Source organism: Anser cygnoides, chromosome 3, assembly GCF_040182565.1.
Source record: "Anser cygnoides isolate HZ-2024a breed goose chromosome 3, Taihu_goose_T2T_genome, whole genome shotgun sequence".
Lineage (NCBI taxonomy): Eukaryota > Metazoa > Chordata > Aves > Anseriformes > Anatidae > Anser > Anser cygnoides.
The window spans coordinates 69,733,560-69,753,029 of NC_089875.1; the positions used below are offsets into that span (position 1 = coordinate 69,733,560).

Here is a 19,470-nt window from a genome sequence, read left to right on the forward strand (position 1 = left end):
CTTGGCTATCCTCACTTTTCTTCTCCAGACTGTGCCCAGTTCTACAAGCTCCTTTCTGAGAGCAGATCAGGAACACGCAGAGCATTCAAGATTTGTAGGTGTATTCAGCTTTCTTCTCCATTACTTTCTTAATCAATCACGCTGTTTTATTTGGGTTTTGACCACTCTGAGTAGCGAGGTTACATATTCATGGGATATATACATATACATATCACAGAATATCATTATACCATGGGATGTAACATATACGTGAATTATATATTATATTCTTGGGATTATATTATTAGGGGGACTGGAGAGGTAGGCACTGATCTCTTCTCTCTGATGACCAGTGATAGGACCTTAGGGAACAGCCTGAAGCTGTGGCAGGGTTGGTTCAGGCTGGGTGTTAGGAAAAGGTTGTTCACCGAGAGGGTGGTTGGGCACTGGGACAGGTTCCCCAGGGCAGTGGTCACAGCACCGAGCCTGCTGGAGATCAAGAAGCATTTGGACAACACTCTCAGACACATGATCAATTTTTTTGTTTTCTTTTTGGGTGGTCCTTTGGGGACCCAGGTGTTGGACTTTATGATCCTTGTGTGTCTCTTCCAACTCAGATATTCTATGATTATTTCATAATCCCCAAATGTTGTATCTAAGTAATAATGGCCTTCCTGGAGCCTATCCACTAATTTGTGAAGTTATGATTACAGTTTTACTGTATATTTTACTTCATCTTTCAATCACTCCATATTTGAATTTCGGCTGCTGTTTTATTGCCTGGTCACTGAGGTGCATGAGGTCCTCTGCAGCTCCTCAGAGCTGGGCATCTTCCTCACTGGCCTACTTTAACGCTTCACGCCCTCCAACCATGTTCTTTCTGACTATGCCAAATCGCACAAGTCCTAGCATAACTGGCTCCCCTGGTGAGCTCATTTCCCTCCAAGAACTGATCATTTATTCCTATCTTTTGTCTCTGAGCTTTTAAGAAGATATGTATTCTGGTGAGGACCCTTCCTCATACGGAAAGCTTAGCTTCCTTAACAGTCTTTGGTGGAGGACTTCGTAGAAAACCTTTTGGAAATTCACATCAACCATATCAACTGGATCATCCTTATCCATGTTTGGTCAGTTCAGAGAAGTCTATTAGTTTGTGAGGTGGAAGTGCCCTTTTCAAGAGGCTGTTAGCTTTTGCCAAGTAAATTGAATTGAATATCAGCATTGAATCTTTCAGCATCTGGTGGCTTTTTACTTTCTAATCTGTCTTCTTCATATCGTGGTAAGCACCCCTGCTAAGACAGAAATTCAGAAAGCTGAAAATCCGCTACATATGCGCAGGGTATTGTATTTTAGGTATAAAATATATCAATACGGATGGATGAGAAATATTTACTGCTACCTATGAACAGTATTTACCATGACATAACATCAGTGCTGTGGTGATCAATTAATGTTTGTAATTTATTTTGTAAATTGGAAGGGCCAGAGCAGATGTTACTTATTTACTAAGGCAGCATTTTCAGTGGCCTCACTTCTAGGTCTGTTGTCCTCAGACCCCTCAGTCGTTTGATCTGCAGAAGGCAGTAACACCCAACCATTGGTGCACGTCTGGGTTTTGGGGTTGAGCTTTTGAGCTAGCACGTACTGGTGACCAAATCTGTCCAAAAACTGTTCACCTCACTTTTATTTATTTATTTATTTATTTATTTATTTATTTATTTATTTATTTATTTAATTTGGGAACACAATCAATAACCTACAAAGCAAAACCCAACACTTTTTGACAGAATTATTGAGTCCTTACCAGGTCAAAGAGAAGGTTGTGGAAAGTTTATGTGTAGCTATTGAGAGATATGCCAAGCTCCAGTGGGACCACTCAGTTCTTCCCATGTGCTCCAGAGAGAGTGCTCAGCCGCTTAACATGAGCTTGGGGAACCTGCCTGTCAAGAGCTCTGAACAGGAAGCATGTGGCTTGAAAACCGGTATTTTTGAGAGGTGAAATAAAAGGCAAAAGAGGTGTTTGTGTATCGTTTCATCACAATGTATCACATTGGACTGAAAAATGTGGGACATTAAGAGGCCTTCTTTTCTTTTTTTATACTTAATGTTTGTGTCTCCACCACAGCCTCGCTTCTCTATGAAGCTCTAGCCCAGAGCTGAGAGTGAAGTTGGTGTTCCTCAACTTTCCTGGTACCCTAGGTAACAGAGTCTAGTGACATCCTCCAGAACACAAGATCCCTCAAAATTTAGTTTCCTTACTACTTTTATGGAGGGGCACAAAGGACTCACAGCAGGGGCACTGCACTCTTGCGTGACACCCTGCAGCAGTTTTCATCAAAGAAAGTTTTACCATCTATTTGGATTGACTAATGTCTCTCTCTCTCTCTTTTTTTTTTCTTCTTTCTTTTCTTTTACATCTATGGAATGCTGCCTTTGATGGATTCAGTCGTCAGGTTTGATTCCACTGAGCATAACTGAGTGAAACTGATTCTCCGCGGTTTGGGGTTAGGACAATGCATTTTAACAAAAACTGTGAAGGCAAGATTTCTTCTAGTAGCAAATCTACCTCTTTCTACACAAAGATGATCTTAATTTGGCTATAACAGAGATGAAAATAGTCATTATAGTGAAGAATGTCTGTAAAATTGCCCTAACAACTCTGTCAGTGGATGAAAACTCTTATTTCACCTTCATTTCTTTTAATTGATTCTTGAAAGTTTTTCTTACACATGCACACTGGAGTGAGTTGCAGGAGCTTGCATACCAGGTGGATTTTTCAAACGATCATGGCTCTATTTATAATGACACTTGGCACCTCTAGCTGATATTATGTTTTAACTCTAATAAATAACCAGAAACCCTGTGCTTCAAAGCCAAGTGATGATGCCAAAATATTGTCATTATTGCCAGTGGCATGACTGATACTACCGTATAAAATAACCTTTTTTATAATGTGTTAACTTCTTCAGATGACGTCTTCCATTTGGAGGGCGTTCATCACTGCCTTCTATCTTTTACGGTAAGAAGTGAGCTGTAAAATAGCCACTCTCAGTGTGGATACCAATCTCTTTTGCAATGCTGTTTACATAGCTGGCTCTATTTTTTTTTCTTTTTTTTTTTTTTTCCCTCCTATCTTCCCTAACAGTATAAGTCCCTCAGTGACTCTTACAGATGAGGCCACTAAAATACCTCTGTGGTCTTATGCAGTACGGTAAGCAACTACAGTTACTTTCCTATCCATTCCATAGAAAATTCAGTGGAGTTTCAACATTGTTTTATGGCACTAAAATCTCAGTACCCTGTTTAATCTCCTAGCGTATTTCTCTTCACGTATCCAATTTTCACACCTTTCCAGGAGGCCTGACCATGCCTAAGTTCTCAGTAATTTCCAGTCACAAATATATTTGGCTTTCTCTTACAGAGAAACAGAAGTGGCGGAACTCTGGGAGTCACAGAATTAACCTCTTATAAGAATATATTCTCTCACATCTTCGTATTTCTTTAGTCTGACCTCACCACATCCCCGAGGATGGAAATCAACCCACACAGTCCAGCCCTATGGTCTTCAATTAGGATCTTGCCAGCTTTGTGCTTTTCTCAGTTTGTTTGTTGACATAGTCTTTGCCATCTTAATAGAGATATCACTCCGTAATTTTTGAGCTTGGTGCTTAAGGCAATAAGAATTATCCTCTGCTTGAATCTGCTAAAACAAAATTAATAACATGATCTGTGTGTACAAACACCATGCATGCGGATAACCAATCTTATACCTGCTAGCCTTTTTTTTTTTTTTTTTTCATTAAAACCACTCTGCATTTGCAGACAGAAGGGTTTTGCTAATTTGGAGAAAGCTCTGAGAAGACTCCCTGTGCCAGCAGTGCATATCTTGAAGAATAAATGTTTACTCTGGGGGTGAGTTCCTGACAGAAAGTACCGATATAAGCAAATTCTGTTGGAATCTGTAGGAGTCTGGGTGAATTATAGCTGAATGTCTGAGGATCGCCGTATCAGGAGAGGTGCAGCTCTCAGTACCAGTGTACAGGAGCTGCTAAGTACGCCTCTCCACTGAAAGGGAGAGCTATACGGCTGTTGTTATACCCACTGATTTCATTTCCAAAATTAAAAAAAAAAACAACACAGATTGGTTTGTATTCACACTGTAGTTTGTGTATGGTTGTGTCATTCTAATTCATGAACAAAACTTTCCAAAACATAAATGTGCAGTGTCTGATGTGACTACAGTGTGACACACTGAGAGTGTTGCCGTAGACTGGGAAGGAAGATGATTAGGTTTTGCTGGTGACCATGGACTAATTTTGGAAAGAAGACAGAAGCAGTCAATGTACATCACACACAGGCTTAATCCTCATCTGAGCTTTCCCAAGTACTTGCTGCTGGAAAATAAAAAGTAGTTAAGGAATTAACTTTTTTATTTTTTTATTTTCTTTTTAAATATCCCACTTGGCTGCATTTTGAGTATGGGTGAATTAAGATTACTTTTATGTCCTTTTTCCACTGCCATTCTTTAAGACTTGCTATTGCAATCGTATGATGAGCAGATGCAAACAGCCCTGCTGTCCCGCTTTGCACAGAGATGTCAGGGAGAGGATGGCCGAGATAAACCAGAGCCAGCTGTCAAACACATCCTCACACCTGTCCCACCCAGAGGTGGCTCTTGGCTTCAGAGGCACCATAGCCAGGTTGGGTGCTGTCATTTCATGGAAGCAAGCTGAGAAGGGACTATCGGTTCTGCTGCTTGACAGCATCCAATGTTAAATTAAATGCTATTAAATGCTAAATAGTGTTTAACTTAACACTGAATTAAAGCATTAAATAATTAAATCAGGCATCAAAAAATGAGGAAAAAATGACCCATTTAGGAAAACCTCTAAAAGTCTTCATGCATGTATCATGTGGTCTTGCAGCAGTTACTCTAGAGAGTTTCTAAAGGCCTGGTGAGGTGACTGCTGCCAGGAAGGACAAGGGTTTGACCTTATTGCAGCTCAGTTCTCAGGTGTGCATGCAGCAGACATGCTGTCAGTAACATCCAGCTTTCCCACCCCTCACTTTTGGGTTGTTCCTAAACTTTTTTCAGGATCTTTTTTCGAAAGAAATGCCTCCTGAAATTTCGAAAGAAATGCATCCTGAAATGCCTTCTTATGTTAACATAGGCATGAATTTCTGGGGGAAACTTGTTACTAAGATCCTCTTCAGCAGTCTTTGAGACAATTTTGTGCTATATGATGAGTAACATGCAAAGATCTTGATGGAAACAATATAGGAAAATGAGGAAACAGAGTGACTGTAAGTGCCCTATTGCTATGATGTTTGCACAGTTGTGTTTTGGCTCGGATTATAGACCCCTGCAGCCTTCAGGAAATATACATGTTTCTAGCGCATGAGAAACAAAAAAAGAAATGGAGCAATAAGATGACTTTTAGAAGAGAGACTTGTATGGGATTGGACAGTGACAAAAATTGTGCCTGTTATTCTAAGGGCTATGTGAACACAGGCATTGCAAATTCTTATCTGATTTGCACGTTTTTATGTTTTTTAAAATTGCAAGAGTATTGTAAAACAATAAAGTGTCCTGGGAAATGCACTGCCAGAAGAGGGTAAACAAAAACACATACAAGTGCCCTCTTAGGCACAGGATTTGCATTTTCTTAGCAGAACAAACTCTCAGCCTTGGCTCTCTGTGCTCTCACTGAAGTGGAGGTCATGGCTAGTGACAACTGGGAGCTGTTCCTGGAGTCTCTCTTGCCTTTTTAGGTTATGAGGGTCTCTGTGTGTTTAGGATAAATATGATTGACAGCTCCACTCCGGCCCCAATTAGCACCCTATAATTTATTAGCTTCTGCTTTCAGATTATGCGCTAACTTCACAAATATTTCAACCACGGAAACAGCAGCTATCAAGTGTCTCTTTCCTGATCCAGCTCCCTGTGACTGCAGTTAAATACACAGACGGAGCTGTGCAGGTCTGTCAAGAGAGAATAATCATTTGTGTCTGTGTGCAAGTGGGGCTGTCGCAGCTCTTTGGGACTCTGCTTGTGGAAAAAAAAAATCCCTGGCTCTGCTGGGCCAGGGGTTCAGAACTGGTTCCTGCTACCAGGGAGCAGGACCGGAGGCCAAGGCGCAGGCTTTTTTTGGTCCAGTTTTGTTTCTCGTACAAGTACTGACACTTCAAACACATGCAAGCAGCGCTGATGAGAAGGCCTGTGTCCCTCCTACTGCTGCCCCTTTGCTTCTCATGGGGCTGGGTGGGTAGGTGTGTGAGGGGAGAGGCTGCCTGAGGCAGGGCAGCTGTGGATGGAGGTTGGGGAATGCAGCCCGTGGTTGGGGAGAGGAGGAGAAGCGAAGAAGACGAAAGACAGAGGTGTGGGTGCTGAGCCCGGAGGCATTGTGCCAGGTGGGGCTTGGAGGGGCTGCGCCTGGCGGGCTTGGGCAGGAGGAGGGGGCATGCACCTCTCCGATGCAATGTGGTCGTGGGTGTAGGCACAGCATTCATGGGGTGTCCCTGCCTGGGGAGGCAGCAGAAAGTGTGCTGCAAAATGGCTCCTTCTGTGTGGTTAGAGATGGACAGGAATGGTAGGACCTTTCTGGTCTGAGCTGCTTGTCAGTGCAGTAAGGCTAGAGGACAGGCTAACTATGGTGGAACTAAAGGAACGGATCACTTCCCAAGGCTGTATCCTCAAAACTTAAGGGCTGACTGAAATAAGGCTTTTTCTTTTTCTTTCTTTCTTTTTCTTTCACCTTTTTCTTTTTTCCTTTTTCTTTTTTCTTTATTTTCCTTTTTTTTTCTTTTCTTTTTCCTTTTTCTTTTTTCTTTTTTTTATTTTCCTTTTTTTTTTTCTTTTTTTTATTTTTTCCTTTTTCTTTTTATTCTTTCTTTTTTCTTTTTTTCTTTCCTTTTCTTTTTCATTTCTATTTTTTATTTCCTTTTTCATTTTTTTTTTTTTTTTTTTTCTTTTTCTTTTTTTATATTTTTTCTTTTTCTTTTTCTTTTTCTTTTTCTTTTTCTTTTTCTTTTTCTTTTTCTTTTTCTTTTTCTTTTTCTTTTTCTTTTTCTTTTTCTTTTTCTTTTTCATTTTCTTCCATTTTCTTTCATTTTCTTTCATTTTTCTTTTATTCCCTTTTCTTTTTCTCTTTTTTCTTCTTTCTTTTTTCCTCTTTCTTTTTCTGTTGTTTCTTTTCTCTTTCATTTTTCTCTTTTTTTTTTCTTTCTCTTTTTCTTTTCTTTTTTTCTTCCTTTTTTTCCTCTTTCTTGTTCTATTTTTTTTCCTTTTTCTTGCACTACCTTCTAGTCCTATTTCCCTATGCAGAATTGCCTAACCTGCAAAACAAGTACCTCACTCCTCCAAGCAATCACACCACAAGTCTCTCTCCTTCCCCTGCTGCAACTGCTCCTCTGGGTGGCAGGCCAGGGAAGCCAGCCAGGACACCACAATCCCCCAGAGGAGCTGACTCGCCTTTCTGTAATCAAAAGGGTATCTTAATTACAACCCTTGCCCAGAAAAAGATGCACGGGAACTGCCGGTCAGAGGCCCCTGCTGCATCTAAGGGCACCCGTAGCATTTTCCTCCCTTCTAGGAAGGGACCAACCTTTAAGCCCTCTCTACGGCTTGTCACGAACCTAAATAGGACTTCAAAGGTAAAGCGAGAAGGGATGGCTTCTGACCCAAGGAGGAGACAGGGCAGATACATTTCCCTGGAGACGGGCAGTGCACAATCCAAGGGAGGCGCAGAGGGGTTTTCAGACTTTCTCCTCCCCTCCTGCTCCCCTGGGGGCTCCAGCGGGAAACCCAGTGGGACAGGTGGCAGGAAGGGAGGAACATTTACCCTAAAGTGAGCTGACATGAGGCTGCAAATGCAGGGACACATATATTTGTCTCTAAGGAGCCCTGTGCTGCCTTCTTGCAACTGCAGCTATTTCACAGGGAGACCCTTGGTAAAATACAGTGGAGACTGTGGCCACAAATACCATGTCCCGTCCCCACTTTCCCTGACAAAACATCACTGTCAACCTCCGCATTCACTAGAAGAGTTTTGCTCTGTGCTGCGCTCAGTTTCAGTTATTTTCAGAGCAGGGATGAAATTTCTGCAGCAAACATGCCAGAACTCACTCTGCACGTTGACACTCAGCGGCTGAGCAGATTCACCTCTGTGCCTGCTTCGGTGCCAACCTGCTGCCACCCCAGGCCCTTTGCCTCCTGCCCTGGTGTCTGCACGGAGGGGCCATGAGTGGTGTTTGTTTGTTAGGGCATAGCTGGAGAGCAGCAAATGGTGCTAACCAGTGTGCCATGCTCACAGGAGGGGCACCTGGAGGGTCTGCTCCTCAGGCTGCAGAACTGGGACCGACAGCCCTGCTCTTCTGGCGTGGGATCAGCATGCAGCATATAAGACAAATGTAACATATAAGAAGCAAGTGTTTTGCATTTACAGATTTCTTGCACACTTTCTGGATTAAGCAATTATGCTGTGATGCGAAGAGGAATAACACAGATTTATGAAATGGCACTGAGGTTATTGCATGAGGAGCCTCCCCTCCCTTGTGCCAGGCAGCCTGAAGCACAGGATGAAGTTCCTCCTCTAGCAACATGAGCTGCAGCCCCAGTTCTGCAAAGTCTCACTCCCAAGCCTAAAGGTGGGAGCTGTGAGCAGCCCCCACAGTCAGGATAACCCACAGAGCCAAGCTCTGCAAGGTTTATCCAAAACAGGGCACATACACCTCCAGACTGCAGCGCATCTGGAGTAGGAGCACTTTAAAAAGGTGGTTTGCACAGCACATAATGCCATAAGCCACAATCCTGACTTTGGTGTTTGGATGTTTCCATGATATGACAATAAAAAAGTACTTGGAGAGCAAATATCAATAGCAATATTCATGTATTCATTGCATAAATCCTCGTGCTTGAAAATGGTCAAAATCAAAATAAATTGTAAATGCCTATGAAGTAAACGAGTGTTTTTTATTTACAAAAATGCTTCCAAATGTATTTGGGCTGTATTCCCCAGTCATCCTCATTAGGAGGAGAGAGAGAAAATGAAAAAGAAAAAAAAAAAAAAAAGAAATTGCACTGAAGCACAAGCAATGCTATAGCCCAATTAATCTGCCTTCTTTCTTGATAGAAGCCTCAGAATACTTTTGGTTTAACCAGTACTATAAAGCCTGTAGTCGTTTGCTCACACTTTACAGCTTGTCTGGCATCTTGCTGACTGGGGACTGAGGACGAAATGCCCGTGAGTAAGTCTGGTTGAAGTGACCATGGCAAGTCATCTCCTGCCATTTGCCCAGCTCTGGCTGGGGATGCTTTGCACACTTTGTATTTCAAAGCCCCTCCTTGCCAGCTTCTCACAATATTTGCTCACACTGCTTTATTATTTTCTTGCTCTTAACATTCCTGTTCTTTCCCATAAATTATTTCTCTCAGTTATTGCTGAGCTGGAACCTAGGAGAAGCAAGCTCTGGTTATTCAACACTTTGCCACCTTACACCAGGTGTTGGAAGGTGAAAACCCTCAGAACAGTACAAAAGTCCATTTTCTAATGCTGCTTCTCCTGGTGAGAGGACTGTCCTCTCACACACACTGAAATTTATCAGCCTCCAAAGACATTACATTAAGAAAAAAAATGGAACAAAACAAAATGCTGTAGTGTTGGGATCAGATACTTTGCATGTAAAAACATCAGCTTTTAAGTATAGGGGGAAATTGCCACTTTTGCACTGTTTCATTAGCCATTCATCATTCTATAATAGCATTTTAACTTACCAGTGCAAAATAACCGTGCTGATTATTACAGTCCTTTCTTCTATTGGCTTTGTGAAGAAGCACCTCTTATTACGGGGTGCCACCTTTGCTTTAACCCACCTTAAAAATACACTGTACACTAAAATGTGTTGCCACAGTCTTGCTTTTTTATCTTTTGTATTTATCACCATATTTTTTTACTCATTAAGAAAATATTTTCAATTACCAATATTTCTATTTAGCTTTAATGCGAAGTAATAAAATAACTCACTTCATCCACACTACAGGTATTTTTCCTATTTCATCCTGAAGTTTCTAGTCTGCCTCATTTCTCTTTCTTAGTTTTAATTCTTCATAAAAGCACACAGGGTGAAAGAAGGAGATACCTTTAATGCAGCTTTCCTACCGTTAAATAGATATCTTATTCCCTCTTTCAAAACAAAACAAAACAAAACAAAACAAAACAAAACAAAACAAAACAAAAAAACAGCTATTAAAGTGACAAAATGACAGCAACAAGTAGACAAAGGGAAATGTTAAACCTAGACCTATTGTTCATCATGGGCCTTTCCTTAAAATTGTTGGGTTGAGGGCAAGCAGTTTTTCATTTCCTTCCCCCCTTCTTTAAGAGGGCTTAGCTTTCACCATAAAATGTTTCTTGTAAAAAAAAAGAGAAAAAAAAAGAAAGAAAACAAACAACTGTTACGTATCCAATGCAAATGCCAAACTGAGAAGTGCCACCTTGGTTTTTGTATTTCTGGAGTTTGAACAGTTGTCCACAGAACAGCTGCATTTCTGCAAGCCCAAGGCAGGTGGCCCAAGCTAGACGCTTGCCACTCATAACCACAAAGCTGAAAAATCTGACCAGTTCCTTGGTAGTCCGAAAATGTTCATGAGTTCCAGTTTCTTCTCCTTTTACTTTTCTATAATGTAAAGTAAAAATCCAGTTCAAAACTACTAAATAGATTTTCCCATGTTGCATTCGAGAAATAATCTTCACTGCCATAAAAAAATATTCACACCACTAAAAAAAAATCAACACAATTTCCTCTGTCCCCTGTAAGAAGGCCAGTGGTTTTGCATCACTGTCCATGACATCATTTGACTCTTTTAAAGCAGTCCGACTGCAGTTCAGGGAGTGGAGTTTGGTTAAATAGAAGTTCACAGTCTTTGGCTCTCCTCTCTCAACAGAAGAGTTTTCCTCTCCAAAATAAGTCTAAAGGACTGTCCTTGCAATGCCAGGTCGCCTTAAGTCCCGTTGTCTTTCCCCGAGCTGCAGGGCCACGGTGGGCTTGGAAAAGGGCAAGGGGGGTCTGGGAGGCTTTGAGTCAGCTCGTCAGCTCAGAAGGGATCCACCACAGAAGGAGTAACGTCGAGCTGCAAACCAAGACCAGAAGCTGTTACAAACTGACCCGACTTCAGCTCCAAATGCCACCATGCCTAAGAGGCAGAGATCTAGAGGGGAGAGCCAGGGGAAGAAGAGTGAAGGACAGCTCTAAAACCAGTACAGATCCTTGCTTTTGTCCTGAGGCTGCAAACCTGAGAACGGAGAGAAGAAAAAAAAGGGAAGAAAAATAGGAACAGGCATTTAAGGACAGAGAAAGACAAACTTCATTTCTGCCACACGAGATCGGAGGCTCAGCCTAAAGCACGGGCTCCTAAAGCAGGGCTGGAAGGAAACAGTGAGACGAGAAGAGCATGGGCTGCTCCAGAGGCAGGCACGCATCCCTGTTGAACCTGAAGCAAGGATGCCGTACAGAGCCATTTGTGGCTGTGGTCACCAAATTGCAGCCAGAGCGGGCTTTCCTCGCCTCTGCTGCCACTGGCTGAGGAGCAGCCACTGCTGGCTACACATCTGTCACCTCTTTGGCATGGCTGCAGGCCTTACGTCCAGGCACCTGACCAGACAGATGCCTGACACCAGCCTCACTGGCCACGGCGATAACCGTTGCCCTTTTTCTTTTGTTCTTATTTTTGCTGGGCAAATGTAATTGTACTTTTCAAAGACTGGGAGAAAAAAATAAGTAGCTGTGGCTGTTTATAAACCTACAGTACTTTACAGAGCCATGCAGCTGCCTGCACACCTGCTCCATGGCAGGAGCCCAGCGATGGCCCTCGGGGCTCCATCCTGCTGCCAGCCCTTGCAAGGCCAGGGCAAGAGGGCTCCAAAGCAAGAAGGGCACATGGGCCAGAGCCAGGAGGTCCCAACCCCAATTTGTTTCCCCTTAGGGCCCCACCATGTTGGGTCCTCCCCTCCTACCACCTTCATGGGGGTGGCCCTGAGCTGGGGGGACCCAAAGGGGCTAGGGGCTGCTCTTCACCTGGGTCCACATTGAGGCCAAGGCTCTGCGCCATGTCCCCTGCTGCATTGGGGAAGGGTGCCGGTGTTGTCCAAGTGGCGGCAGCGCCCGCCTCGGCCTTGCCCAAGTCGCAGGGAGGGCTGACCGGTGTGGGCACGGCGGCAGGCGTGAGGCGGTGGGGGCGGACGGAGGCGGTGGGCACCAACAGCGAGCCATAGCGGGGGTCGAAGTGAGGGCCGTAGACCTCGTGCACGGCAGTGGGGCGAGGGTAGGCGGTGCTCTGTGTCCCGAGGTAGGGGTGGTGGTGGTGGTGGTGGTGGTGGTGATGGGCATGGTGCCAGGCCTCAGGGCCGCCCTGGTGCAGGTGGCCGTGCAGGGAGGCCGGTGCGTAGGGGTCGGCGGCGGCGGCGAAGGGTAGCTCGCTGTGGGCGGCGGCGGCCAGGGGGCTGCTGAGGGTGGCGGGGACCGAGGAGGGCTGATAGGTGCTGTTCCAGAAGGACGGGGGGAAGCTGCGCTGGCTCATCGGGAAGGAGCCGTCTAGGTGCGGGAGAGAAGAAAGGAAAGGGAGGTGAGCACCCAGCAAGCCCTCGCACTGCCTTTATCCCCCAGAGCACTGCTGAACACAAGGAGACACTTTCCATGAGAACAGATTCCTCTCCAGCTACACATCCAACACGCCTAGCCCAGGGATGATCCATGAAAATGAAGTGATTTGCTCCAGGTTTCTTATAGTAGCTGCTTAAGGAAAAGACTGTTACCTAAGGCAAGGTAAATATCTCTCCCTCAGTAGTGGAAACTGAGTCAGAGCTATTGTGCACCACAGTAAGTTCCAGGGATGGATTTCTCTTGTTTGTTCATTTGTTTGTTTTGTCCTAATCTCCCTGTGAAAACGTTTATGCCTGACACCTTGGAGGATGCCCTGACCCGGACAGGAAAGCCACTGCTTCCTCGGTGAGGTTTCAGAGCAGACAGTAACAGTGTGAGATGTGACTATGTGCCAGCTTAAAGTTTTGAAACATCTGGGGGCAATTTTGTCATCTATTGCGTTGGGCTTATGCCTGTTTATTGGATATACCACTAACATATCTGGGAAGCATTCTGCAGATCTTTAGGGATTGGCAGGGTGAAGGACAAGGACCCTGCATTTTCCTTGCTCAGTAAGACATGTGTGAGGTGGAATAGTGATTGCTAATAGAGTACAGAGATAGGTGCTACGCATGATTGGTCGGGAATGCACAGCGTTGCTGAAACAAATGAAAATGTGCCCTTAATCCACATTTTCTGGGGAGGTAAATTAGCTCAGAGCCCTGGCATTACTCAGGAGAAAGGGAAGGAGTTCATGACGGACAAGGAAGTCTTTCTGCTTTCAGCACTGGGTACCTTCCACCCATGAAATACTTCAACTAGCGTTTCAGTCTCAGAAGCCACCAATGAGAATTTCACGGACAGACTGGGAAATTAGCTCTCAGCTGTGCAGCTGGCCTGGCGATGGGGTTCCGGGAAAGCAGCGCCCATGGACGGGTTATTCCCTGCCACATCGGGTACCCCATGAGCCCATCTGGGGTAAAACAAGACATGGCAATGGAGGATCTGTGCAATTTGGGGTCCTTGCCGCTGACGAGTGCAATGACACACATTGGGCGACACATGGGGTCGTGCATCGTCCAGTTTGCAGCGGTGGGAACCTGCTGAGCTCCTTCCCGCGGCCACTTGTCCTTCTGCTCCCGTCTCCACTCCCCACCTCACCAAACCCAAAGCTGTGGTGGCCGAGCCGGGTCCCGCAGCCCTCCAGCCCCGCGCCCCGCACCCGCGCGCCCCGCACCGCGCTCACCCCGCCAGGAGCCGGCGTTCCTCGCCTTGGCGCTGCCGAGGGAGAAGCTACTGGGCTGGCTGAGGGCCCGGCTGAAGTGCTCGTCCACCACGGCGCTGATGTCCCCCTGGAAGTAGGTGAAGAGCACGCAGCGGGAGCTGATGTACTCGGCCTCGGGGGGTCGCTCCTTCTCGGGGCTGCAGTCCTCCTCCTTGATGCTGGCGGCGGCGTGGCCGGAGAAGGAGCTGCTGGTACTGGCGCTGCTGCCGCTCTCCGGGGCTTCTTGCATTTTGGAGTAAAAGGCGAGTTTCTGGAGGAAGGGGGGAGGCAGGGAGGGAGAAGCGAGAGGGTCACGCCGTGCAGAGCTCCGAGGTGCCCGAGGCTCGGCGCTCCCTCCGCGCTCCCGCAAAAGGATGCAAAGGGTTGCAAAAGGATGCAAAAGGTGGCAGAAGGATGCAAAAGCACGAAGAAACCCTCCCGCACAGGAGGGGAAATACCGAGGGGGCGAAAGGCGGCGGCGGTGCCGGCAGCGGGGGGAGGCGAGCGGCGCCGGGCTGCACACCGAGCGCACGGCGGAGAGGAGGAAGGGGAAAAGAAAAGAAAAAAACCGAACCAACCAAACAAACACAAAAACCACAAATAAACAACCCAACGCCGGCAGCCTCAAACACTTTTCAGGGCAAAAAGCACCGCCTCGGCCGGCGAGAAGCCTCAGGTATTTCCTACGAGCTTCCACTGCCCCTGCTAGGTTCCGCCGGGGGCAAGCAAGCCGCAGGCGCTGGGAAGTTTGCTGGGTGTTCCCCGTGCCCTCTGCACCCGTCTCAAAGCGCCCGCAGCCGCTGGGACTTTCTTAGAAATAAGCGAGGGGGCGCGGAGCCCCTTCTCTTCCCGGCCGCTGCGGGTCGGGAGAAGCAGCACCGGGGCCGGGTGGAGGCAGGGAGGGAAGGAGGGAGCCCCGGGCTGAGTCCCGCGGGGTATTTCATAGCTGAACCATGGCTCGAAATCCGGCTGAGAGTCACGTCGTGACCGCCGCCTTTCCACTTGGCTGCCGGCTCGGCCATTGAGGTAATAATCATCCCCCTAAATAATGTCACCCGTGCGCGGACGGGCCCGGGGGGGTGGGGGGGGGGGCAAGGTGGGGGAAGACATCATTTGCTATTTGTAACAGGTATTCCGGCCCCGCTGCCAGCTGCCCGAGGTGCCACCCGGGTGGCCACGCCGTGGGGACGAGGAGCTGGGCCGGGGGCTGCCGCCAGCCCGGGGCGCTTCTGCCTCCTCCGCTCCCCTTTTTCGTTTGCAGGGAAATTCCGCCTTCCGGCTCTGGCAGGACTAAGGGGCAGGAAGAAAAATAAAAAATAATAATAATAAAAAAACCAACAAACCCACACCCCACTCCACCAAACGAGTGGAAGCGCCGTGCAGCAGGTGCAGCCCGGGGGGGAAGGAGCGCGCACCCCGATGCGACGAGGCCGCCGCGCACGGGGGCTGCAAATGCCACCAAACGTCCCCTCGGCCCCCCCAGGGCACCCGCCTGTCCCTCGGGGGCCGGAGCATCCCCGGCGGCACCGCAGCCTCGGCTCCCGTCGGGGCCTCTGCTCCCGCCCCGGCCTCCCGGCGCTGCCTCCGCTTCCCGAGGGAAAGTCCCGCAAGCGGGGGCGCGCTGCGGGATGCCGGGGGCGCGCTGCGGGATGCCTGGGGCACCTCGGGCAGCGCTCCCCCGCCGGTCCCTGCGCGGGCCCCCCGTAAAGCTGGAAAATCACTGTCCCCCCCTCCAGCCGCGCTCGGATGGAGCCCGTGCAGGCAAAGGGAAAAAAAAAATATTAAATTTAAAAAAATCCCTAAAAAGCCGTCGCGGGGTTCAGGTCGCGCTCCCGCTCCCGGGGCGCCCCGCCGGGGTACGTACCGCGCCGAGCCCCGCACCGAGGTGGGATGCGGCTCTGCTCCGCTCACCATCGCAGGCTGCCGGAGCTTCTCCCCCACCCCGTCCCCTCCCCTTCTCCTTTTCCCTTTTTCCTTTTGGTGAGGCCCCAGACGGCCATCCTCCCGCCGACACCCCTCCCACCCTGCAGCCCGCACGTACCTGGGGATAGGGGCTGTAGGCTGCCGCGAAGTACGCCTGGGGCGGCCCGTACACTTGGTACATAACATCCAGGCAGCTCATGGCTGGCCGCGGCCGAAATTTCGTTTTTTGCTCTGCAAAGCGGAGCTGTGCTCGGCGGGACGGAGGGAGGATCCGGGGGGTTAAGAGGCACCGCTCCTCGGTGGGAGGAGTGAGGGGGGATGAGCTGCCCCCCCCCCCGCCCTGCCTCCCCCCGCCGCGCGGCTCTCTCCCGGTTCCCAAAACCGCCCGCAACCGCGCCGGGGGGCTTCGGCCCCGGGGCAGGGGCGGGGGGAGCCGGGCAGGACCCCCGGCAGCATTTTTGCTGTCGCTCCGGGGGGGTTTCTCCGTTCTCCGTTCCCGCCCATGCAGCCGCCAAACTGGGGCGAACGGGGAGCGAGGGGGTCTCTGGCACTGCCCGGCTAGGGGGGAACGTGGGTGAAGCCCCCCAAGCCCCCAGGGGAGCAACGTTAGCCCCAAAACGCTGCCGTGGAGCTGCGAGAATTCCCAGGGGCTGCCCGAGCAAGGTGGGAAAAAAGTTGCTTCTGGAGGAGGAACCTGCCCAAAAACGTCGCGGGAGCGAGGATGCTTTCTGAACGGAAACCCAAGCGACGCCGCGGTTCGCGTGGAAAGAGCAAATCCTGGTGCAGGTAAGCGGGGTTTGCTCCCCGGCTGCCCGCTGGGAGCCCCCCGGGAGCAGGCAGGTGGCCGTACCCTCACCCGCGATGCCCAGGAGGGAGAGCGGCTCCTAAGGCAGCCCTGTGAGTCCTCAGCTCAGCAGCAGCCCTTTCAGACTGCCGGCTTCTTCGTACCTTCTATATTATTTTTAAGCATTTGTACTAAAGCCGAAAATAAAGGAAAAGTGAAAGAATATCACTTATTTTTCAAATGCTGATTATTAACAAAAATCATGGGGAAAAAAAAAGCTGAAATGAATGAACGCTTTGGATTTTGAAGACCCGGAATTCTTTAACTGAATTTTAGCAGGAAATCCTCATAATTAAAAAGGTTAGCATTTGTCTCTGTTTTGTTTCTCAGAAAAACTAATCTTATGTTTCAAATTTCAGGAATTGTTCTGAATGCCCATCTTTTGCCAAAAATCATATTTCAGTGTCTAACGAGCATATTTTTTTCTTAACTGGGGGCAAGGTTTTAAATTCATATTTAAAACATTTGTTTCTCCCTCTTCTAGTTTGGTAAATTTGTTTTCTGTATGGAAACACGACCTGCAACTCCATGGCTGCATGGTTCAGCCCCGGCACCACTCCTTCCTCCGTCACACCAAATTTTGTGCCAGTGGCTGAGACGAGAACGAGGGGAGGAACTGTCAGTATCCAGCCTTAAAAAGGAAGCGTATCTCACACTCTATCATTTTGCTTCTCCCAAGCAGAAAGCAAACAGGCACCATGGTGGGAAGGGCTCACTCTGTGGCGGGCATCCAAAGCACTGCGGCCAGCGAGGGAGTGCCCCTTGCTCCTTGCGGCCGGAGGCTGTGGGACCTCACCAGGGCCCTGGGATCTCGTTTCTGCTGCCCCTGCTCCCAGGGGTCGGGGGCCTGGCAGCTCTCCCATCACCGGGAGATCTGTGCCTGTTCTGAAGGCAGCAGCACTCTGGGTGGCAGTCCGAAAAGGGCGCCCATTTCTCAGGAGGTGAGTGCACCTTGGACATGCAATCCCAAAAACACCGCATATTTCCCTGCTGTTTGCACAAGCGCTTCTCCAATGGCTTTGTGCAACACTGGGGTGACACCTGGCATGTGTCATGGTGGAGCACATGCTTCGTATGAAGGAAAAAGCCAAAGCAACACGAGACTGGGTGCTGTGATGTGGCAGAGAGCCTAGGTTGTGTCCCCTGGAGAACCTCTCCAGGGCTGAATTTAGTGGTTTTACCTCACGCACGAGTATGTGTTACAGCAATTAGGTCTGACGTGGCTTGGTGTGAATGCAGTTTCTTTTACAAACAGTCATTTGACAGTGAAACTGCGTAATGTAAGACATGACCAATCTGTAGAGCCTTAAGGCAGAGCAATGCAAGCATTCATAGCAAAGTGCTGGCATTGTTTTGCCTTTTCAGTGCGCTCTCTGAAGTCGGTCCCAATTATCCTGGAAACCACGGGTCAGAACTATATTCACTAGTGATCTCACTACATATGTACAATTATATGTAAATATCTTTTCTTGGTCCCAACCAAAGAACTTTAGGTGGGTTGCATCACATAAGAAATAACAAAACCTTGGAAAAAAAGCAGCTGAGATATCTTACAGAGAAAATTATGACAGCAATGAACGGAAGAAAACGTTTAGGAAAGACATGGGTTAGAGTTGGCTGTGTACACTTAAAACATTTGCATGGGCCTCATCCTACGTTCATGTACCCATAGTGTTTCACAACAGGGAAACAAGGCAACAAGGAAAGTTGCATGGTGCCTTGGAAAACATTCCTATAACGTGATTCAAAGTTACCTTCTCATTATGCTGTAACCTTACACAAAATAAGAATTGTGTGTTACAATGAAGGTCTGGACAACCAAACAACCCACCCAACAAGGTGTTAACACTCAGAGAGACCAGGACAAAAAACCAATGGAAATATGGTAGGATTGACTGCCTATGTTGCTCACCTGCCCTGGATGTCCTACATCCAACACCAGTGTGTCCACTCTCTGCACGCAGGTTTGGTCAGCCGACCTCATGTCTGATCCAAGGCTGAAACATTTATTAGCCAGAAAGCACTGTTCAGGTTTTGAATCTGGCCACTTGGATAATTCATGCTGTTGATGCCATCCTCTTTCAGAAGTTCAGGGAAACTTCTGCTGACTCCAGAAAGGCACGCTGTCCTTACTGGGAGATATCTCAAGCTGGATGGAGAATGCAGCCCTTGCTTTAACAGTTTGTCGCTGTGCTTAACAGACTTCAGTGTTTCCCACTTCCAGTTTGAGCGGATCTGGCTTCAGCTTCCAGCTGTTGGTTCATGTAATGCCTTACTGCACTTAGCTAAAGAGTCCTTTCATACATAATATTTTATGAAACTTATTTTATTCCACACTATATATTTTTTTTCCTTGCCAAAAGAGACAGATGCAGCTCCTTAATTTTCTGTGGCAATATATCTAGTCATTAGAGAGTTTTTTTACCTTTTTTTTTGCTTGAACCCTGTTCAATTTTTTAATATTTTAAAAATATTCACACAAGAACTTGTTACTGTTCTAATATCTCTCTTGCCAGTGGTATACACAAAATATTTTCTTAGCAACTTCTGTTTATGTTTGAAGATTACCTCTCCCCCCCAAAAAAAAAAAAAAAAAAAAGAGATCTAAAGACAAGGAACTCACACTGACCTGCTTTCCCACTGTGGGCACTACACATTTTCAAAATCACTATTATGAGTTTGTGAAAATTATGGAATGTTTTGTGGTGAGTAACAGATAGCACGAGGCTATTTCTGACGTTCCTTCTGAGCTCTTACGTAGCTGACCGAGATTATAAGCAACCAACTCAAAGCTTTGGTGATGCCATGCGATCAGATAACACCT

The 19,470-nt window shown here is 47.4% G+C and overlaps 1 protein-coding gene across 6 annotated transcripts; it reads right to left on the reverse strand.

Annotated features, from left to right (window-relative positions):
* Positions 1-8,931: 8,931 nt before the first annotated feature.
* Positions 8,932-18,992, reverse strand: VGLL2 (vestigial like family member 2). Of its 6 annotated transcripts, none has more exons than XM_066994382.1 (4): positions 18,559-18,992; positions 13,862-14,150; positions 12,052-12,567; positions 8,932-11,269 (listed from the first exon to the last, which is right to left on the reverse strand). In XM_066994382.1, exons 1-4 carry the CDS (start codon positions 18,628-18,630, stop codon positions 11,226-11,228), a joined length of 921 nt encoding a protein of 306 aa, XP_066850483.1. In that variant the 5' UTR covers positions 18,631-18,992; the 3' UTR covers positions 8,932-11,225. The 6 variants fall into 6 exon arrangements, with proteins under 6 accessions (XP_066850483.1, XP_047921444.1, XP_047921443.1 ...); XM_048065487.2 differs by lacking the exon at positions 18,559-18,992 and adding an exon at positions 15,921-16,139 and having other exon boundaries at positions 8,932-11,319; positions 12,040-12,567; XM_048065486.2 differs by lacking the exon at positions 18,559-18,992 and adding an exon at positions 15,921-16,132 and having other exon boundaries at positions 8,932-11,107.
* Positions 18,993-19,470: the final 478 nt, after the last annotated feature.

Bases quoted from the DNA above. Each gene is read 5' to 3' on its own strand.
- VGLL2 (XM_048065487.2), bottom strand. From the start codon at position 16,001: ATGAGCTGCCTGGATGTTATGTACCAAGTGTACGGGCCGCCCCAGGCG. The intron at 12,568-13,861 runs GTGAGCGCGGTG...TCCCGCACCTAG, and splicing joins GAACGCCGGCTCCTGGCGGG to ACGGCTCCTTCCCGATGAGC. The intron at 11,320-12,039 runs CCCTAGCCCCTT...TCTCTGTCCTTA, and splicing joins GGACCCAGGTGAAGAGCAGC to AATGCCTGTTCCTATTTTTC.